The sequence below is a fragment of the Amblyomma mixtum genome, chromosome 2 (genome assembly GCF_055824585.1).
Source record: "Amblyomma mixtum isolate Tamu chromosome 2, ASM5582458v1, whole genome shotgun sequence".
Taxonomy (NCBI): domain Eukaryota; kingdom Metazoa; phylum Arthropoda; class Arachnida; order Ixodida; family Ixodidae; genus Amblyomma; species Amblyomma mixtum.
The window spans coordinates 318,926,457-318,949,616 of NC_143013.1; the positions used below are offsets into that span (position 1 = coordinate 318,926,457).

General features: G+C 49.0%; 1 protein-coding gene and 1 pseudogene across 1 annotated transcript; one reads left to right on the forward strand and one right to left on the reverse strand.

The window, feature by feature from the left end:
- The first annotated feature begins 628 nt into the window (after positions 1 to 628).
- Positions 629 to 1,818, forward strand: LOC149365137 (uncharacterized; annotated as a pseudogene).
- Positions 1,819 to 11,408: 9,590 nt separating this feature from the next.
- Positions 11,409 to 21,308, reverse strand: LOC149365138 (uncharacterized). The gene is made up of 10 exons (XM_089567523.1): positions 21,285 to 21,308; positions 20,862 to 21,097; positions 20,162 to 20,374; positions 18,191 to 18,216; positions 16,581 to 16,672; positions 15,984 to 16,075; positions 15,033 to 15,060; positions 13,595 to 13,638; positions 12,755 to 12,858; positions 11,409 to 12,001 (listed from the first exon to the last, which is right to left on the reverse strand). Exons 1-10 carry the CDS (start codon positions 21,306 to 21,308, stop codon positions 11,868 to 11,870), a joined length of 993 nt encoding a protein of 330 aa, XP_089423649.1. The 3' UTR covers positions 11,409 to 11,867.
- Between the last annotated feature and the right edge of the window lie 1,852 nt (positions 21,309 to 23,160).

The following is a 23,160-nucleotide window of genomic DNA, read 5'->3' on the forward strand; positions in this document are numbered from 1 at the left end:
GTTCTAGCTAATGTCGACGTGGCGGTGGATGCAGCGAGCGAAAACCGGATGGGTGACGTCAGAACTGGGGTCCCTCGCTTCCGCTTCTGTGCGTGTGCCGTTCATCCGAGCCCGGGATCGGCAGCGATGGCTCCGCTTATTTTGGATTTGCTAATAAGGCTTACTAAAGTGTGTTGCAGAAGCAGTGCAAGTGAAATGGAGGCACGCCCACGCCGGTGGATATCGCAGCCTTAGTTGGTTGGTTGGCCTCGAATAAAATGGCACATACCCACTGCGGGGGAGTGGCCAAGACACAGGCGGTGAACTTTGCAAGGACTTTGAACGCGTGGCCGGAACACAGTCGTCTTTCTCCGCTTCCCACCAGAGACGTGGCTAGCAGCGCAGTCGGTCGCGGCTTAGAAATGAGGAAAATTTGAAACTTTCGCTGACAATGTGCAGCTGGGATCACTTCCGTAGCAATGATGCCATTAGACCTGCTAATAATGCGTCCTCTGGGGTATTAACGAATAAGATAGCTGTACGCATGTCGGGCGGCCAAATTTAGTGTCACTTCCGCTTGGGCCCTTCGCCCCATGAAATATAAGTTCGGTTGCATGTTGCTACACGGGAAAATAGTGTTGGTGGGATCGGTGGCTGTGCCACGATGCAGTCATCAAACCCGCTCGTTTTCGCTACGCAGGTTTTTGCACCGCTCATCATCCAGATGCTATTCCTGTCCCTGGTTCCCGCCCCTTCGCATGCCACCTGTGCCATCGAATGCCTTCGCTTCGAATCTCCCGCCGGCCTTTCTGCACAGTAGCCTGCGGCTTCAGCCTGTCCGGCAGCGCCACCGCTGCTATTCCTCAGTTACCTCGACTGCCCCCGGACTCCCCCAAGGTCATCGACAGCAACAGACACGGCGACTATAAAACCGCATCACCCGCGCTCGGCGCCCTGTGGGCTCGGTGGCTGTGCCACGATACAGTCATCAAACCCGCTCGTTTTCGCGACGCAGATCAGTAAACAATACTCTCTTTTCACGAAAAAATCGAGCAATTACTGCCTCTTGCAGCTACCGAGCCCACAGAGCTGCCTTTCCATTGCTCTTGAATGTGCTGATGTCGTGCGTGCCCTGTTGCTCTTTGCTGGCGATGTTAAATCAAACTAGAGGAACTGAAGAAACTGTCTGATGGTCAGTCACAATTAATAGTCGAGGTCCAAGGTCTTAGAATTCAACTTACAACTACGGTACAAGCTATTTCTGGTCTTAGTAACAGGTTATCCGCCCCGGAAATTCATTATCAAGATGTTGTAACCCTACGCACCGACATGGATACGATCTGCGCTAACACTACCCAAACATCCAAAGAAATCAGAGGTATAGAAGCCCGTTTGGATGACGCGGAAAATCGCTCGCGACGTAACAATTTAATTTTTTACAACATTAAAGATGAGAATACATCTGAAACGTACTCGGATTCTGAAGAAGCAGTCCTCCGCCTCTGCCGTGATCAATTAGACCTATCCATTGACGCTAAAGAAATTGAAAGGGCTCACCGTCTCGGGCGTCATTCTCCTGAGCGTATTCGACCCATAGTAGTGAAATTTACATTTTTTAAAATCAAGGAGTTGATTCTTTCAAATGGCCATAAGTTAAAAGGCACCGATTACAGCATAGGGGAGGACTTTTCACGTCCTGTTCGAGAAGAAGGAAGGCACCTTGTAAAGTTTGCCAAAGCGACTACCACTAAATTTTCCTTGCGTTACAAAACCTTGTGCATCGGTTCTAAACGCTATGCATTCGACGAGTCATCACAGTCCGTACACGAAATCTCATAGCATACGTCTTATCGTCGTGCTACTAATCTTCCTTGTAACAGCCCTCGCGGTAAACTGCCAAATCTTTCTTTTTCTATTATCTTTACCAACATACTTAGTTCCCTTCCCAAGCGTGAAAACATTTGTAGTCTTGTTTCATCATCTTCCAGCAATATACTTGTACTAACAGAAACGTGGCTAACAGACGACGTCACCGATCCGAAAGTTTTAGCTGATTTACCAAATTTTAACGTTTTTCGAAAGGACCGCAAAGGCTCACGAGGAGGAGGTGTTCTAATTGCCATTAACCAGCTGTCGCCTTGTTCTGTCATTAATATCCAATCAGAGCTTGAAATACTATGGATAATCTGCCGTTCCGTACCACAAATCGTCATACTAGGCGTCTGCTACCGACCCCCCCCCCCCCCCCCCCCCCCCCCCTCTAGTAGTCCAATCTTTTCCTCCCAGTTAAGCGACAGTCTAAATCAAATAACTGGCAAGTATCCCAACGCGCGCATTCTTCTTTTCGGCGATTTTAATTACCCATCTCTTGACTGGATGAACCCAACACCAACAGGCAACACCGAAATGACGAACTTTGTCGACGTTTGTTTGAATTTCAATCTCACCCAGTTAGTAACTGAACCCACTCGCGTAACACATGAATCCTCCAACATCCTGGACCTCATTCTAACTAACCACCCGCAAAGTTTATCATCGCTTACTTCTCTCCGCGAAATTAGTGACCACAAAGTTTTACACGCTACTTTCACCTTCATCCCCCAATCGCGTCAGACATTCCATAAAACGATTCGCCTTTATGACAGAGTGAATTACGAAGAAATCAATAATAATTTAATGGCGTTCTTTCCAAACTTTGATACAAGTTTCGATGACCGATCAATTGAGGAAAACTGGCTTATTTTTAAAACTAAAATTATAGAACTTACAGCGAAGTTTATTCCCACCATCACATTTCGTGCCAATCCCAACAAACCATGGCTCTTAAAGCATTTGAAAACACTTGAAAACAAAAAGAAGAGATTTTTCCGTGCAGCAAAATGCAACCCGAGCGCATGCGCATGGAACAAACATTACGCAGCCGAGTTAACATACCTGCAGTCTATCCGTAATGCCAAACGCGCATTTTTCCAAACTGACCTCCCCAAGATCGTAACAAATATCCCGAGGAAATTCTGGAAAGTATTAAACCCTCAACAGGCGCCGGTCATCACACTTGCTAACCCACTTGGCGAGATGACCGGTGGCATTGAATGTCTAATATTTTTTACGCCGCTTTTTCATCCGTTTTCACACATGAAACTGATATGCCCCTTTGTACCGTAACTGACGACCTGAGTTTGCATATGCCTTCAATCATATTTTCTGTGCAGGGCATTATATCTATCATTGAAAATATCAAGATGTCATCTTCTGTGGGTGCTGATGATATCACCCCCAAGTTCCTAAAAAATACTCGTCTTGCTTCCGCAGCGTATCTATCAAAACTATTTGCAGAATCACTTTCCACAGGTAGCATAATCAGGGATTGGAAGGTGGGGAAGGTTTGTTTACGCACCCAGTTTGTTTACGTTAATAATCAAGTCTCTAGTTCTGTTCCCGTAACATCAGGTGTCCCGCAGGGATCAGTCCTTGGTCCGCTATTATTTATTAATATACATTAATGGCTTTCCAACGCATGTCTGTTGTAACGTCCGTATCTTTGCCGATGACTCTGTCATCTATCGCACTATCAACAACGCCTCTGATCAGTTCGCCCTCCAGAAAGACTTAATCAGCGTACAGGACTGGTGTAACAAATGGCTCATGAAACTAAACCCCAATAAATGCAAACTCGTGTCATTTCACCGAAAACGTAATCCTGTCCTCTTCTCCTATAAATTATGATCTCGCACGTCACTGTAGAATTAGCTCAGACTTACAAATACCTCGGAGTAACATTGTCCAATGATCTAACCTGGTACGCGCATGTCACTAAAATCATATCATCCGGCATCTACGTCATGCGCCACAAAACATATAATTACTTGCCTACAGATCACTTGTCCGTTCTAAATTAGAATATGCCACTGCTATTCGGAGCCCTAACCAAAATTATCTAATAAATTTTCTAGAATCCGTACAAAATCGAGCCACTAGATTCATACATTCGTGCTATTCATATAATGTCAGTATATCATCACTAAAATCAGAGGCAGGCTTAACACCCCTGGCTTGTAGGCGTCGTATTACTAGTATGTGCTTGTTTCACAAATTTTATTTCAGCTCACTTTGTCATCCGGCCTACATCAATCCGCCGGCACGCATTTCCCTCCGCATTGGTCATCCCCTTCAAGTAGCCCGGCCATGTACGCGTACATACATACTGGTGAACAGCGCAAAAAAGGCGGGACAACAACAAGACAAGCGCTTGTCTTGTTGTTGTCCCGCCTTTTTTGCGCTGTTCACCAGTATGAATGCATACCAACTCGCCCAGATCTCAGCCTTACTACATGTACGCGTACAACTACATTTGCACCGTCATTCTTTCCGCGCTCAGCCAAGCACTGGAACGGCCTTCCACACGACATCGCCGCAATCACCTGCCCATCAACATTTGCGAATTGTTTAGCAGCTACCTTTAACAGCGAATAATAATTGTACCTTGCGTTTTTTCTTTGTTTATTCAATCTGATTTTTCAATGTAACCCACCCTTTATGTAATACCCCCAATCCTGGGGGCCTTTAAGGTAATAAAGTGAAAGTGAAGTGATGTGAAGTAATTTGATGGAGCTTTTCCAGCCACACACTGCACATGCACGTTGCCTAGATCTACGTCACCGCTTTCTCAAGGCGAAGCCCCTGCACGCTTCGTCCACGAAAGTCGTTTACTCTGGCAACGCGACGGCCATCTGCGGGATGATATATTAGGTGCAGTGCAAGTATTTTCTAGGTCTACCAGCGAAAGACGCGGCCAGCGTCCTTGAGTCGGCAATAGCCGGATTATGTGCCGCCCAGACAGCATAGTGCGTGGCAGGGTGTGACCACAGATGGAGAGCGCACACCTGTGCGAGCTACATGATGAAGGAGGTGCTCCGAACCTTTTTGTGCGTAGCATATTGCAATCACTCAGTTGAGCCCTCGGGCGCGGCCGGGCAGCCACCAAACCACGTGACGTCACCACACCACGTAAAAAAAAAGAAAAGGAAAAAAAAAAAGGTTGAGCATGGTGGCGGTTGCCACCGCCCCGTTTCAAAGGGGGCGCTCCTATCCATTGTTGGGACTGGGTGTCCGAGCCAGGAAACTGTCGAGGCGACGGTGAGTAAAATGACTTTTATGTACAGTATGTACAAGGGCTTTTACATGATACAAGGGTCAAGAGCACCACGGGCAGGCACACAGAAGAAGGGCGGCCCCGGCGACGAGCGTAGCTCCGGCGTGATGGCTCTTCTGCTGCCCGTCTGCTGCTCGGGTTCAGCGCGGCTCCGTTTTTATAGCCGCTGGTAACGGTTACGGCAGCCAGCCGTTCAAATCCTCCAATCACTGGCCACCGTTCAAATTGGACCAATGGTCGAGAGGCGACGCGTCGGAGGAGCCCGCACCGACGGAGAGGAGGGAAGGAGGAAGGGTCCGTGTCGGCGCCGGCCTGGCTGGATGAGTCACGGTGCATGTCGCGACTTGTCCGAGAAAGTCTAGGCCTGCTTTGAGCGCCGGCGGACGCGCAGCGCTGGTTTAGACAGGCCCGCCAGCGAAATGTGGGCGCCGGCACGACAGCACCACCGCCGCCAGACAATGCGCCACGAAGATGAGCTACTTCCGCGTGGCTCGGATGCGGGGCGCGCTCGTACGCCAGGCTCCTCCAAGTTCTCGTCCGGTGTTCAGCCGCAGGTAGCTCCAGGCTCCTTTCCGAGAACGGGTCCCGCTCGTCAGGACAGGGTCACTGCTCCGCAGCTTAGTCGCCCAGGTGACTAGATCAGCTTCGCTCGGTCCTTCGGAAGAGCTTGCTTCTCAGCATCGGTCGTTGATCGATCTGCATGTTGCCAAGGACCGACTGACAACAGGCAACACCCAACACGAGCAAGTGCCCTCCGTCACCCGTCAATACACCAGACTTAAAGGTCACAAAACTCCGCTAGCAATAGTTCTGTCCCCTTTTTGTTCCCTCTCCAACAAGAGACGCATGTGGGATACGAGAACTTGAAAGTAATTAACTCAAACAAAGTGTCAAACACATGAAACACTCGGAATGAAATGAATGCAAAATAAATTCGCTCTCTTGAGATCACTCGGCCAGAAGAACACTCAGCTGAGGCCACAAATGAGGACATTAATTTTTACCGGATCTACGAGCGAACTTAACAGCGGTTCGCGAAGAGACAAAATGTAGGTCACGAGGAGGCGAAGCCAGCCTTGCTTAGAACACACGGCTTAGTGCGTCTACGTTCGCGTTTTCCTCGCTTCTAACGGACGGTAAACGACACCCGCTACAGCGGAAACTAGTGACTCTGCCTCTTTCGCTGTGCTGCGCTTTTCTCTCTCTCTCTCTACTACCGTGGTAGCTAACGTCTCTGCCTCTTTCGCGGTAGACGCGCTTTTCTTTCTCTCTGTACTTGTCTTTCCAGTTTCTACGGGAGCTACAGTACGAGAGCGATTCGCTTTCATAGACTGGCAACTTGTCCCTTTCTTTGCGCTTCGCGCGCCAGTCGCGACGTCCCATAGCGAGTGCGCAACGCTTCCGATGGGACCGTTCTTTCTTTCTCTCTGTTCGTGGGGGCAAGTCAGACCTTGCACGAGTCTTGACTTCCTCGCGCATCCGTTTGCCTTTCCTCTACACGGCCTTTTGATTTTACGCCTACTAAGTGGCGTCATTTCGAACAGCGGCTTTCTATCGCGATAACTGTGCTTGGTTGAGCGCTTAGACGGTTTCTTCTTGGCAATTTTCTTGCCCCTGTCACTGCGGCCTCGTACAATCTTTCGCTCTTTGAGCCGTACACGCGCTTTCCTTGCGCGCGCGTGCCGCTTTCTGTGGGAGCGCGGTCTCTCCCGTGAATGCAGCGGAAAGCGAGAGCCCGCATGAGAGCACGTGCCTTTGCGCGTCTCGCTCTCTCCGTGCTGGCGGCAAGATTCACACTTGTCCCGCTCCTTAACTTTTCGCCTCCCGGGCAGCGCTCTCTTGAATCTCGGTTTGGTGCCTTGGTGCACTTTTCCGCGCGAATGTTTGCACGATTTCTTTTTGCAGTTTATTCTACTGCCCAGACCTATATATGTGCCCCGACACACTTATGCGCTTCGCTTTGCGCGATAGTAATGCCTCGCACATTTCTTTAGCTCTGGTTCTGACGCTAGTTTCAGGGCTGACAACGTGACTGACTTTACTGAAGTCATTTTGCCGGCGACGCTGGCGCTTCCGATGGTGGAAACCAGTTTTCGCGCGTTTGCCCTTTCTCTCTTTTCGGCGGCGCCTATCTTTCTTATGCCTGCCTTTCATCTTTCGGCGGCACCACTCTTTCTTTTGCCTGCCTTCCATCGTCTTTCGGTGACAGCTCTCTCTCTTGAGCTTGCCTTTACTGTCCTTTCGGCGGCAGCACTGCTTGTCTATCACCTTGTGGTGGTAGCTCTCTTTTCGGAACTGGCTGTTACCTTCCTTCCGGTTGCAGCTTTCTTTCTTGTGCTTGCCTTTCATTTTCTCCTGAGAAAGCACATGCTGCTTTCGTCGCCTAGGTTCCTGTTCTCTGACAATGTCACTATGATTCTCAGCCGATTCACGTGCGCTACCTAAATCAGACCTGTCTTTGGCGCCTTTACTAGCGTCCTCCAAACTGAGTTCTTCCTCGTCAGCCTCTAAGAGTGCACATTCGTCCTCATCTTTCTCGGACGGGCTGACGTCTACAGCCCCCATGTCGTCTGGAAGGTTCTGTTCTCCACTGTCGTCCAGCACCTTAGTTTCTTCAGGCGCAGACGAACCAGTGTTTTCAACTGACATGAGTGATGGTATACAGCTCTCGTCATGCTCCTGACGTGTTTCAGCCAATTTCGGATGAGGGTCGGCTCTGCACTCAGTCGCGGTGTTCCCGCTGCTGCAGCTGCTTTCAGGAATGTCGTAAAGCTCAGAGCAGTGCGAAAGCACGGGACTCGTTTCGCATTCCTCGCCAGAGACACTAACGCACAACTCGGCGTCCGCAAACTCTACGTGCGCCTGCTTCCGTTCATCGTAAGTGTCGGGTTTCTGCATTTCTGCCGAACGCGCTGCACAACACGGTGTGCCGACCTCATCTACTTCGCTTGCGTCGGCGCAGGCGTTTTCATTCATGTCCAGACGGACGTCCTCTCTGCCCTGTTCGGCAACTTCTCCTGCTTTCGACACGCTAGGAGATTCGCTTTCCGGTAACTCCGCCACAATTTCAATGGGCGAGACCTCTGTAAATGCATCGTCCGATGCTGTGACTACCTTATCCGATGGCATAGAGGTTTTCTCGGTTGGCGAATGCGGGACAATTCTCACTGTTACAGCAGCAGTTACATCTGCCAAGCACGGACTACGTTCCTCTGTGCCGCACTGGCAGCTCTGCTCTACAGCTACGCACTCTACCTCTGTGTCACGATCATCCGACCCTTCAGCATTTTCGAGCCACTCTAAAATGTCGGCTTTAAACTGGTAGGGAAAATCGTTAAACGATGGGGTGCTATTCTCTCGCAGGTACCTTTGGCGAAGGTCCAGCGGTGACACGTTATATCTCGTCAGTAAGAATCTTTTCAGCTCATCGTAGTCCGCCAAGCCGTCGTCCAACAGGCGCTTGACAACGTCATACGCTTCGCTGGAAAGCAGGGCTACCAACTTCTGTGCCCAACCATTCCGCTCAACGCGCTTTCTCTCGCAGACGCGCTCGAACTCCGCAAGATATTTCGCCATATCTTCGGCGATCACGAAGGGCTGCGGCCTGTCTCTCAGCTGATGACCGTTGGTCTCACGCAGAGCGAACAATGTTCTATCTCTTCATAAAAGATCTCGAGTGCTTCAAACTCCAGGTCCATCAGTTTGTTAGCGCGAGCACGTCGTTTATTCTGAAGCTGCCTCTGTTTTTCTGCCTCTTCGAGCTCAAGCTGCTTCTGTTTTTCTGCCTCCTCGCGCTCACGGCGTTTTTCGGCCTCCTCGCGCTCACGGCGTCTTTCGGCCTCCTCGCGCTCACGGCGTTCTGTGATCTCTTCCCAGGCCTCATTGGCTTCCTCAGCCGTTACATTCTCCTTTCGCATGATCTCAAGAATCGCATGCTTTCGTTTTGCGGGGCCCAAATCAATGCCCAACTCTTCACAAATTCCGATGAGTTCCTTCACTTTGAAGTTCTCCATCGCGCACAATAGCCTCTTGTAGTTTGCCCTTTTCTTAGAATTCCCTTGCCGTTCACTACTATAGCGCTACTAGTATGACACGCGCAAGTAATTCTTTCCAAAACGCCTCGTTTACTCCCTCTGCACCAGCTTTCGTTTCAAAGCGCTCCGACTTGGCTCGAAACAGCAAAGCTCTCTCCAGTGCAACACACAGCCCTACTCTAAACTACAATCACGTGTGCTAGAGCAGTCTGGCGAATTGAGGGGAAAACATCAGGCACTCACCGCGCCGAGGTAGCTGACGCCGGTCGATCCCGCAGCTGCCATCCACTGTTGGGACTGGGTGTCCGAGCCAGGAAACGGTCGAGGCGACGGTGAGTAAAATGACTTTTATGTACAGTATGTACAAGGGCTTTTACATGATACAAGGGTCAAGAGCACCACGGGCAGGCACACAGAAGAAGGGCGGCCCCGGCGTGATGGCTCTTCTGCTGCCCGTCTGCTGCTCGGGTTCAGCGCGGCTCCGTTTTTATAGCCGCTGGTAACGGTTACGGCAGCCAGCCGTTCAAATCCTCCAATCACTGGCCACCGTTCAAATTGGACCAATGGTCGAGAGGCGACGCGTCGGAGGAGCCCGCACCGACGGAGAGGAGGGAAGGAGGAAGGGTCCGTGTCGGCGCCGGCCTGGCTGGATGAGTCACGGTGCATGTCGCGACTTGTCCGAGAAAGTCTGGGCCTGCTTTGAGCGCCGGCGGAGGCGCAGCGCTGGTTTAGACAGGCCCGCCAGCGAAATGTGGGCGCCGGCACGACACCATCCATCCATACGTCACGGAGGAAAAGCTGCTGAGAAAATCGAGTGCCGCCAAGCAATACCTCGCGCAAAAAGACCGCGCAATATGCAACGTATTTTTGGCTTAACCAAGCTAAGCCTGGGCATCTTTTTTTATAGATGTTTTGAGCGGCAACGCCTGGTCGCCACCCTCTCACTTCGCCGGTAGCGCACCGTATGAGCCAAACCTAAAAGCCACCCACCGGCACTATGTTGGACTGTGAGTACGGCGTTGGTGCAGCGGCTGCTGCGCGGTGCTTGCGAACGCTGTCCGATAGCGTGGTACATTTAGGTATCTGCGTTCCGAGTCTGTGTTTGCACACTTTCCTACAGTTCGTTAAAGTCTTGGCGGTGCGCCGCGGTCATACCACTGACAACCAGGTCAAATTCAACGCAAAATAGAGGTAAATTTACCATCGCTGTTGCGACATGGTCACCGTAATTGCACGTTAACGAAAACAAGTTCTGTAAAAATGCGCGACGCTATAAAAAGTGAAAATGTAACTTTTTCTGGGCTTGTACCCCAGGTTCAACATCGCTACCAGATTTTCTGAAGTGCGCCTGACATCCACGTAATGACTGGAACTCATTCGAGAGAGTAATTACGCAGGTGGTTCACCCAGGTCCGGGAAACTATTGGCGAATACGGCCCTCCAGGCCTGACCGATCAGCTGGTGCTGAAAGGAGAACTCTGTGTGAGCCAGCTTCGCCTCTCACTGCTCATGGAGGAGTTCCTGTAAACGGTACGCTGTCATGCAGTCACCGTGGTCGGTAATTCCCGCTGAACAGCAGAATGCTGTAACCTCTGATTCACGGAGGCTGTTCACGTACTTTTTGCAAGGCTTAAACTGTGCTACCACTTCACATAAAGCCCCAAAAGGGGAACACCAAAGGCGACCCCCGTGCTTCCACATTCGCTTACTTCCTCCGCATCTCCGATATGAGAAACGCGTTGTGGCCTAAGCTTTTCGTCCCCGTTGCTTGGCCCCCATTAGACTACTTTCTCGTGTAGGCTTTCTTCTAGACTTTCAATTTCATTGTCGGGATGGCCACGACTGCAGTGAAGCAGAGCACGCGCCGTCTGCTAGTCACGAGAGACTCCAGTTCTTAGGTCGCGGCTGCCGTGGCCAATCGCAGGTTGCGGCCGGAGCCACTGCGTGAGCGGTGTTTTGTACCCGCATTTTTCGAGGATTAAAGGTGTTTGACCTGTTGGTGCATAATACCAGAGTTCTGGGGCAAAAATCAACTAAATGGCAGTTTTAACACACCTTTCCTGAAAACTATTTCAGAGCCTCAAGTTGCTCAAAGGTTCCAATATTGCTCTAGCTTCAAGTTAGAGCCGCAGAGATAGAATGGTAGTTATCCACTACATCATTTCTCATACGTAGATACGTAGAAGGTTTTGCGCCTGTTTCCTTCCGGCAAGGGCGATACAGAAAAGTTCATCACACAAAGATCGTGCGGCAGCAAGACACGGCTTTATTGCACAGCCTCCCGACTAGTTATACAAGAAGAAAACAAAGATGGAAATGCACTGATGGTGCCCCGCTATATGTGGTGACCTCTTGCGATGCCGGGGCAGCGCGGGTGAAATTGGAATGGCGACGACTAGCGACATCTGGGCTGCGAAACGCCTCAGAGCGCTTTCTTTGCAAACGATATCTGGCGTAGATGTCGCTCTCCCCGCCGCCATAGTCTGCAACCACAGGCTCCCAGTCGTGACAGTGGACAACAGCTAGCTATCTCGGAGCAGGTTCTCATTCTTAAAGTATCAGTGTGAGCTCTGCTAACGACAGTGAGCTGCGGTCTGCGGCTCACTGTCAAGTTGGCAGCTTTGGTCTGCGTCCGCCACTCAAAGAAGAGAGCCCAGTGCAGTGCGAGGCGCGCAAGCAGGTCCCTACAAGCGGTTTGTGCGTCACTCGGAGACTTCCGGGGCGCGCACAGTCAGCTGGCTCCAGTCGCGGCCGATCAGGTCATACCTGGCCGCCAGGTGGGCGAAACGCCTGAAGCCCTCGTCCACAACGAACACCTTCAGCAGGATGACGGTCACTGAAATCACAGCGCAGGTGCAAAGAGAACCACAAAGGTCGTTGGCCCAAAATGCAATCGTGTTTTGCGTTTGGGATTCAATGTACAACAGCATTGGCCAAGTACAGACTGAGTGGGGCATAGGCTGTGAGGTGAAATATAATTTGCATCTGGCGTTTTTGGTGTGTCACAATCAGGATCCTTGGGCATCAATTAATACGAGAAGTCCGGACTCCTGCGACGCTGGATAATAAACTACGGCGTTTGGATTTGCCTGAAACAAGCCGGCGTTCCCTCTTTTACAGTTTACTGTACACTAAAATTATTTTTCCGATGGACAGTGATCACAACTACTCAGGCAGCGTGCGAGTACTGCGGAATCGTATTAGTAGTTCGTGTTGTCTTAATAATATGTGTTGCAGGAGACTGGTGATAAGCTGTGCTAGCGTAATGCATAAATAAATTCGAAGCGCGGTTACCACTGTGTAACGCGAAATTCAGCAAAGCCCGTTTTCAAAGCTGCACACGTTGCTAATTTTCTCTCTGGAAGCTGAGTGTACGCATGACGTCACATTGCTGTCACTTGTGACGCCACTGTGTTCGGACCACTCAGCGTGGCTCCTTAAAGTCGTCATACGTGAAATCATTGCATATGGTAACAACGAGTGTTAAAGCGAACGCTGCGCAAAACAAGAAGCATCCCTTCAATACTGACTGCGATGAAACATGTGATTAGAGGTACAAAAAGTGGCACTGCGCGCCAGGGTAGCTTACGTGCGAACTGTACGGCGAGTTCCTGTCCCTTCCAGAACGCGAGCAGCGTCAGCAGGGCGAGCAGGAAGCTGAACGAGGCGCTGGCGTTCTTCCAAGCGAAAAAGCTGGGCAAAGCACACAGAGAAAGGAAAAAAGATAAAAAAAAACCGCAATGAACGGTGACCATGAAAAGAATTTTTTGAGAACGTGATTGTTCTCAGAGGCAAGGAGGTGCCACGCGTGCCCTCTGCGGAACATCTCATTTATGAGCAATGAGGCTGGTATGATCATTAACTCGCGCCTTAAATCAAAACGAAATTCTGGAGGATCGCTGTCTAGCTCACAAATGTCTCTCATATGGCTGCTACTCTAGACCAGCTTTTACAGTGCTCGTTACGCCGAATACAGAGCGCATGGTGAAGGAACCTTGCAGTCGAATTTGTGTGCACCTGTCATAAGCAGTCAAGGCTGTTCGGAAAACGGTCAGAGGAACGACGGTGACCTGACGAGGCATCGACTAACTTACATGATGTGGAATGGAATCTCCTAAGCATCTACAAACGACGAAGGAAGGTGTAGATACCGAAGCATTAAACCTTGAAAACAAATCAGGCTATGCCTATGGTGTATGCGACAGAAGTTGTCTCTTTATTTGGGAAGGGGGTCGTTTCCTTGTTATTCCCCGGCCATGCAGGCACTAAAGCAAAAGAGAAATGCAGGGACCTAGAAAAGGAAATGAACGCATTGGAGCAAGGCACAAAGACAGCCGATTGCTTCCGTCGTAGTACGAAGCTGATCCGTCTAATTTACTACAATGACATCTTAAGTGGAATAAATAATCACTTTAATTGTATAGCTTACCTCTTGGTCTTGTCAAAAACGGTCGAGATTTCCTGGAATATTTTCTGTAATGTGGAACATAAACAAAAAATAGCGTGAATAAAAAATAAATATTCGATTTTGACACAAAACGCAGTAAGTACAATGCTCTCTTTTTGTTGTAAAGCCGTAACGCTGTGAGGCAACACTGAAAGGGGAAATGATTTGCCGTGGACTATACACGAGGCAATAGACAATGCGGGCGGTTTACGCGAACTTAAAGGTACACTGAAGGCAACATGATTAGAAAACAGCGTAGGACAACGACAGGGAAAAGAAACGAAAGGGCACTGTCCTGTCACTCCTCTGCTGTCCTTGTCTATTTTTTCTCTAGTTAATGCGTCTCGACAGAGTAACCAACTAGTCCAGTCTAGAGCAAAGCGCCTCAAGGCAGGCGCTAACGCTTCGTAATGAACCGGTACCTGACAGTTCTAATCAAGGTGTTAATATCGAACTGCACAGTGTAACAATGGGTAGAAAATAGAAGGAATAGAAAATGAACGGCTCACAGAAAAAATAACGCGCTAAAAGTGCACAAATAAGGAATAAACGTCGGTAATACTGTGAACACTGGATTTGAATATAACGATAACCACTTTGCAAAGTATCAATCTATGGTACTTTCTGCACATGTTAGCGAACTACAAGGGTACAGGAGGACATGGGAATGAAAGTTTTTACAGCGAAAGCTTTTATATTTTTTGTTTAGCCATATCTCTACCGTCCACTGTAGACTACAGCGTCAGCAGCAAGGCCTTAATTACTCCGTGAAATAATATATTGTCCCCATGGGATATAAGTTCATTAACATAATTTCAGTTAACTTTAAGTGCCACCTTCGAAAAAATGTAGGTGGCAAAATGGAAAAAGGAAAATCTCCCTCCACATAGCAAGGAAAGGGTAGAGAGAGGGAGTAGAAGGCGACGGGTGGCTTGGGAGGTCAAAGAGAGAGAGGGGAGGAATTCGCAACCTGAGGGCTGTTCTGCGGCACAATTCAGGGCCACATGACAAACAAAAGCCATAACTTTTGCCGATTCATGCGCTAAGCCGGCAAGCCCAGCTCTGCAAATTTTATTTACTGCCGACGAGCAAGGCTAGCTTAATCCCAACAGCCGGTTCTAAGGTAATGTGTAAACAGTTTCTTTATTCTTTTGGTGAATAAACACAAGTGCACAAGCGTACACAAAAGAAACCTGCATGCATTTTTTTTTTTCGTGCAGGGAAGAGAGTCCATTGTTTTCTTCTGCTACTAATGCCAGTACGTTAGGCGGGTGCTGTCGATGCTGTTGTTCTAATGCCTGTTTCAGAATTGTTACAAGCGCGCATTTAAGTTCAGCCTACGAATTAAAAACATTATTAGAAGTGGAAACGTCTCTAACAAAATTGTTTTTCATGTTGGAGTAGAAGCGCTAACACTCACCTTAGTCAGGCCGGAACCGATGCGGCTGCTAGAAGTAGAGACAAGGTAACAATGAAACACAGCTCGACAAAACAAATACAAGAGCTCACAAAAGTGATGCCAGTGTCTATTAAGAAGACAGACATTGCAGACAAAGCTTAAGGAGCGAGATTTAGAAATAATGTTTGGAGCACTCATTTCCGATTTTGCCACAATGTTGGCAATGCTTCCAGAATCTCACAGATGCATTTCAGCATGTGGAAAACAGTACGCACCATCGTAACATTTTGTTTTGTCACTTTAGTCAGGCTACAGTAACAATTAGCTGCATGTTTAAGAAAAAAACTGCTAATGGACAGCGATACACTCTATTTTACCTCCTTTACTGCAACAAGGCGCAATTATCAACGCATCCATTCTAAACTGAATGCTTTGTAAAGACGAAAACTAACATCGTGCTTAGCGGTGGAAATGCCATCGCTGCGCGTGCTGTGTACCTTCAATAAACCCTCGTCTTACAGCTTGTATATTCAACTGAATGTAGAGAAAGCGAAATACATGATGTGTGCTTTGTAAAAATGGAAATGCACTTCACACGGATTGCAAGAATCCGTATATGCGGATTAATTCAACCCCCATGAGAGCCCGTCGGCTCGCAACTCAGATCCGGCTTCCAAGGATCTGAAAAAATCGCTCATCTATAGCTTGCATGCCGACGCATTGTCCCGTCTCCAACGAGAAGGTACAAGAAGTGCACAAGAGTCGATGACCCCGTCCGCAGTGCAGTGGAAGAAAAACGCGCAGACAACAGTTCTGCTCAGTATTACTCGAGAAAGGCAAAATCAACTGCGATCCACATTCGTCAAAGGTCAGACCCCACAGGCCTAAATAGAAGCTTTCAAGTGGTGACTGTTGGAGGCCAGCAAACTCCTCCGGTCAGAGTTTTGAACTCTGGCTCATTGTGACACTTACCCCACATGGAAGGACTGTCGAATAAGGTAGACAACAGCTGGGGCGAGCAGCAGCTGTAGGAGGCATCCCATCCAGATCGTTAAAAAAGCCACCTGTGGAAGGCCGTGAGATGAGGAAACATTGAAATGTCTCTCCGAGCGAAACTTTTCCTGGCAGTGCAGAGAAAGCTGCAGGGATGGAGCGTCCGTCACTGTCATTCCGCCAAATAATACAACTGCAGGACGGTGTGGGTGCTGCCCCACGAGAGGTTTCGTCGTTTCGTGTGGCGTAGCTCACACCCTTATATAACCTTCTTCATTGCCATCACTCCTTAAAGGTTAAAATGCGCAGCTCATCCACAAATATGAATTAAACAACAAGTATGAAAAATAAACAGAACTAACTGTTAACTGCAATCGGGGAATATATATCACCGCGTAGGAGGAGAGTATGAGTCTCGGCTCTGTACCTCTCCCTTCGTCGCCGGGAAGAGTTGTCGAGGAGTATAGTCATGCAAGGAAGATGTTGTCACGTGGTTTCTGAATGCGGACTCGGATTAAATAAGGAGGCGTGTTGCCGACGTGAAACCCCGAGGAATTTCCTAAGTGGTCCACTCACCATGAGCTGCAGGGCTGTGCGAAATGGGCGCTTCCAGCGGATCAGCTCGAGGTACTCGTGCTGCACGTCCTTGAGGGAGTCATCCACGCGCTCTGCGGTTCAGAACATACCACGGTTAAAACGCTAGAACGCATCTGGCAGTCTATTGGAATAGCATAAACGTCTAATGGAATAGCCTGCGAAGCAGAGAATTGCCATAGCATCCGAACAAAACGGTAGCCTCGCAAACCACCGCGAAGGTTCAGTACGCGTCCAAAAAGGGACAGGGAACTTTGGGCAGCTACCAGGTGCAGTCCTATTAATATCAAGGTTACTGCGAGGAAATTCTGTCTGGCTTGCCGAGGGCACTGTCTGCCTCTGCGTTCACTGCGGCTTTCGGTTTACTGCATTTTCAGACTGCCTACATTTATTTCACTGTGTCTAGCTGGTATACGTATTAATGAGAAAGCAATATATGGAACATCGGCAACAAAACCCGGCGGTGTTGTCTAGCTGCAGTAGCCTGAAAACCTCGATGATGTCACCATGGTGTCGCATGACGTCAGCAGTAAACCATATGATAGTGACATCTACAGCAACGAAAAATAAAGTTTCTTTCCAGGGTACTGGTGAATGGAACCAAGGAAGTTGACTCAGTGAGGCGAACATGCAATCCATAGGTCACAAAGCCTCGTTGCTTCTTGGCGAGCAAAAGTGAACCTAGTGTATGCGTTCCCTTACGACAGTGCGCTAATGGGGGGTGTGTCGTTATAAAGGGAGGAATCTTTACTGAACCTCTCAACAGAACTGACGATGAGGCATTGCTTTCGCCTTCAGAGCACGTAAATAGGTTTAAGTGCCCTCCGCAACTTTCCGGCAGCCGTCTGCAAAGCCGTTGGGAATCAACTAAATAAAAAATAAATTTCGGCGCTTGCGCTCGGGTTTCACTCGTTGATGTACTCCGTGGCTTCATTTCGATCTGCAAAAGAAAACCTTACAGCACATTACCACCGACTGACGTACCCTTGAAATTGAATATGCCAAAAGTTGTTCCCGAAGGTGATGCTTTCTCTCCTTATTTATTTTTTTATATTTGTTTGCCCCCTACCTAGCACGTCTCCTGCGTTAAACGACGTCCCGATGGCCGCAATGAACGGAGCTTGAAGGAATTTGGCTTGGATATTACTGGACATTAAGCATGGAGTCAGCCTTAACAACATGACTCTGCTCCCGGCGAACCTCGAAGAAATGTTGTGGCAGTGTCGATACCAGCCTAACACTTTTGTTAAATATATTGAAGAAGTGAAAAGCGTGCTATCACAGTAATTTCATCTACGCGCAGAGGAAGGCATCGCGGCTCAACTGCAGATTTCGAGACAGAATCCAAGATTTCGGCCCAACCCCTTGTCTTCCCGGCATTCTAGCGATGGATGCAAGGTAATATTGAGAAAGTCTATGCTCTGATAGTGCAGCTCTTGACGCACATGGCCACATCTGTTCACGTTCGTCACGCAGCTTAAGTCACACAGCGCGCCTCTGCCGAAAGTATCGAGATATACCCTTCTAACGCTTGCGAAATAAACTGAACGCTAGACTACAATGGTAAAAGAGATAAGTTATGTTATACACACCATACTTGAGCAGCGTGTTCCGGACACTGAAACGAAAAATGAAAGAGCGTGAGAAATACTGGGTCAGGACTGAACATACTTTAACTGCAATTATTAGACGTGCATTAGGAACTAATTAATGTGCTTGGACTAGGAATATCGCGTGCTCCGCCACGTGATCAGTCATTATAAAGCCTAAATGGCGACATTCTGGTATCTTTGCGAAGCACGCCGTCTTATGCATCATCAGAAGTGTCTTATGCACCACTAAAAAGAAAAAAACGTGCAACCCAAATCTCGTGTCTGCTCTTTTTAATCACGTTTTTATGAAGGAAGCCAGCGGTCACCGAAACCAAGGGGCGTAATGAGAGTGTTGCTTTATTTTTAAGCTCCTGTTCCTTAGGTGTGAATAATAGTGTTCATAGTGCATGCTTACCAAACCTCTGACAAGGTGGGCAGTTTTTTTTTTCATGCTGCAGGCTGGTAATGCGGCTAGTGCAGCTAGGTGAAAAACTTATTGTTATTATCCACCATTTCGGGCTTGTGCTTGCGAGTGCGTGCACGGGGCGCATCTCGTTCTCAATCACTTTCTTTTATTTCTGCCCGTTACGAAGCGACTGACCACCACATGATCAGCATCTGTGCCGAATTGGTAAGCAAGCGATTGATTGATAGAAAAATTGAGGGTCGATTTGCGCACTAGGTGCGAATGCGTATTACGTGCGCTAGTCATTAGGAGTTCAATTTCGGTTCTGGTGTTGGGATTTATTGTTCATGGATAGAAATTGTTCGAATAGCGGCCAATGGTGAATGCCTATAGGTAGAATTAGTTACTCTCTGCTTTAGATTCGTAGATCCATGAGAGTCCTCGTACCACTCCTGGAGCAGTGGTTAAGCGATGCCCTTCGATGGCCAGTGCTGGAGCCATCATTAATGGATGCCCGGTGGCCTGACACAAAAAAGGCTTTAGACAAATCAGTGGCGGTCCCAGAGAGTGGTTTTAGGAGGGGCGGAGGAGGAGGGGGGGGGGGGCAAATTTCCGTACATCAAAAAAGAAAGAAAAATAGAAACTTTTTTTTAATTTTATTTACACAAAAATTTTGTGCGCTTTGTTGTTGAAAAATAAATGGCGAATGCTATAGACGTTATACCACTACTGAATCTTTGAATGTTAACGTTTCCGCGAGCAATATTCATTTCGATACCAGGGGAAACAAGCCGACGGCTGAGGTATCCCTCCACGGCATGTCCACGAAGGTCAAAGTCCCTGCCCGGACATTTCACCAGTGGGATTAGCGGCCTTCATTGCTCAGTTCTGGGAAGTGGCTTTGTTTCGCCCTCAGTACCCTCCTTCAAGGCGGCTGGTCGGTGCTCCTTGTCAAGCCAAAAAGGGATGATTCCCTCGCTGGCGTCGCTGTGTCCCATGGCGGGATAAAGACATGAATGGGTGGCTCTTTGCCGTCCCGACGAGGTTGCTGGCCACCGCAACCGCAGGTGAATGGCACCGCCGTCGTCGCCGCGCCGGCGGCGTGGCAACACAACGGTGGGGGCACGGCAGGACCACTATACCTCGACAGTCACTACGAATTGTGCTCGTATAACTACCAACGCGTAGAACGTGGAATTCTGTGAAATGAGACAGCCACTGACATGGTGAACGTACAAAGTAGGGGAATACTTGACGCATCACGGAGGAAAAAGCTTCCGAGTTCTCCGTCAAAAATTACATCTCGCCCTATGAGAGCCCGAAAACGGACGTCCTGAAGAATATGCAAAGCGACCCCCCCCCCGCCTAAGACCGCCACTGAGACAAATACACTACGGCTAAATGAGGGAATGACCATTATAAGTGCTAGCGCACAATAAATTGCTACTTGGCACATCTCGAAGACGAATAGTACATATAACCAGGCCTAGCTATACGGAATTATAAGCGGCAAAGGGACGGGGACGCGGAGAGGTGTCCCTGCAACAGGGTATAGTATAACTCACTAGGAATACGAGAATGGAGACTCCGGCTCAAGCGAGCGCCTCTCCTCGAGCTGGTTGCGGAGCTGCGGCTCGCCGGGCACCGAGGTCGCCGAAGGCCTGGTGGAGCGCAGGGATTGCGGTGGCTCCACTCCATGGGTGAAGATGAGACCAGGGTACTTCGAGGACGTCGGCTGCTGCTGCAGGCCTGCGCTGGCTGACTGAGACGATCGATACCTGCGAACACTGCTCGCGTGAAGGAGGTGCGGCAAATGTCGTTCAGAATTGGCTACGAGGGTGGCTGCATCTGAATTACGGAACTTATTCTGACATAGCTACTGCAAGAGCAGGATGTGTGCTCCACCGGCAGCTTCGAAAATTTCGCCCGTGTATAGTGCACGTTAAAGAACTCCAGGTGGTCGAAATGTCCGAAGCCCTTCACTACGGCGTTTATCACAGCCTGAGTCGCTTTGGGACGTTAAACCCCATAAACCAACCAACTTTCAGTTGTCCCGCGCAGTGTGTTCTGTTGTGCAGTAAGCCGAGGCGCGAAGCACTACACATTCAGCCATCTGGAGCAGACAGGGATTTGATCTATCGACATGAGCAAATCACTACAATGATTCTGTTGATATGCACCACCCGGCCGTAAGCATTCCCAAGTCCCCTTCAAGCTCGCTGTCGCCATCGTCTTAGATGAGCAAGTTTATATATTGCGACGCACCTTGGCAGAATGGTCTTTCGGATACGGGACTTCCACTTAGCGACGGAGCGCCGTAGACGTTGGGTCGGCTCTGTCTTCTTGGGGACGACCTGCTCCGAGGAGCAGTCTCCGGAGTGTGAGGCATCGTCCGCGCTCGTGCCCGAGACATTCGGCGCCTCTAACACAGCATCTGGCTTTGAAGGTTCTTCGGTCTCCTCGGTATGCTTGAGTTGTTCCTCGGTGTTCTTGAGTTGCTGCTGAACAGAGGACACACGGTGGTCGGTAAGTGAGCATTTCGCACGAGTTGCAGCTGTCACGAGCTTTAAAGACCGCGACTAAAAATTCAACAACGGAGCCCGAGCGTGCGCTGCTCGAGTCTAGGCCGCATTAATATGAATGTCACGACGTACCCGCCTTCTAGCAATGAGGTCGATTATTTCTTACATTGGCGCGACTAGGACGAGTCATGTGTGCTATGGCGTGAAAACATCCACGGTATCGTCTGCCACTGCATATAAAAATCCGTTCGTTAATGGCTAGAACCCTGTCTTAGCCGATATTTGCACGCCGAAGAGAGCAATCAAAAATCGAAATAAGCGTGACTTAAATTCAGAAGTGCGATGTCATTTGGCCGCAGCTTGTGCAACGCTGAAGGCACAGCACAGAAGATGGCTGGTGTCTTGCTCTTCTTCTCGGGTGGCGTTCTCAATTAGAAGCTGGTCATTTTAAATATTATTTTTTTATTTTTTTAAAATCGAGAGATCAGAGCACAACCACGGACCGAAGGAGAAGAGCATTTTGAAATATCTCTAAACTGACATGGATGTTACTTCCGGTGAGCTTCAAACCTTTAAATTAGTCACCCGTCTTACTGTATAGTGGTTGAAGTTTCATTTCATTTATTTGTCCCTTAAAGGCCCGAAGGCATTACATAAGGGGGGGCGTACATACAGATTGGAGGGTAGTAGCAGAGAACAAAAAAAAAGAAAGGGGCAAAAATACACGGGGTACAAAAAGAGTACAATAATATACAAACTAAAAGCAAGAAATAAACATACAAAAAGAAAACAAGGAACAGTTGGCACTTCGGTGTCGCAGTATGAATATGTTTATGAGAAGTGATTAGCCAGTTTCTCGCGGAAAAGGCGGCGGTCGGAGCATGTTATTATGTTGTCGGGAAGGCCATTCCAGAGCACTATGGCGTCGGGAAAAAACGAACTGCTCATTGCGGAGGTGCGGGTTTTAATGCGTGCGATTGGGTTACTGTGGTTTAGGCGGGATGACGTACGTGGGGGTGGCTGCAGCAACAAATGTCTTGGTGAGCGATAAAAGAAAGAGTGAAAGAGGCATAGACGGGAAATAACACGGCGAGTTGCTAGTGTTTGAAGGCCGAGGGATCGTTTTAGTAATGTTACGCTGGTATTTCTTGAGTACTGCGATGTAATGAAACGGGCGGCGCGATTTTGAATGGCTTCAAGGTCTGAGATGAGATACGATTGTGATGGATGCCAGACAGATGACGCGTACTCCAATTTAGGACGTACGAATGTTATGTATGCCAACTTTTTTGTTATGTACGAATGTTATGTATGCACATAACCGTTTACAACACAAACAATCGTGATCTGCGCACAAAATCCAAGCGCGAAGTATCAGTGACGGTCTGCACAGTGCGTTTCAGGCTTAAAGACTTATTCTGGCGTACCACCCGTAAGCAACGACTTTGTTAGACGTAAACCGTGAAAAACCGTGTACGGAAGCTCTTTAACACGGCAGCGTTAAGGGCCGCGGCGGCCGCGTTTCGATGGAGGCGAAACGCAAAAGGCCACTCGATTGATGTGCGATGGCAGTGCACGTTAAAGATCCGCAGGTGGTCGAAATTATTCCGGAGCTGTCCGCTACGGGAGCTCTTTCTTCTTCATCTCCCTCCTTTACGGCACGGTTCAGGTGTCGACCGAGATGTGAGAGAGATACTTCGCCGTTTCCTTTCCCGAAAGCCCAATTTTTGCCCGTGTCTAAAAAATGCCGACGTCGGTGCCGTTGGCCGTGAGTGAAAAATACACGAAAAAAAAAACAACCAGAGAAGCAAGCTAGCTAGCGGGCTGGTAGGCCACCTATAGGTCAGGTGAGCTTGGAACATAATCACAGGACAGTGGTGGCGCTTTGGCGGCAACACCTGCCATCGCAGGACAGTGGTGGCGCTTCGCTTAACCGCTGCACCATTGCGCAGGGACTCCCAAATTCCGCACATGTGGACATAAATGTATTAACGCTGTAGCGTGATGCTCTTGAGGTGGAGTCGAAATGTTCCATCCAGATT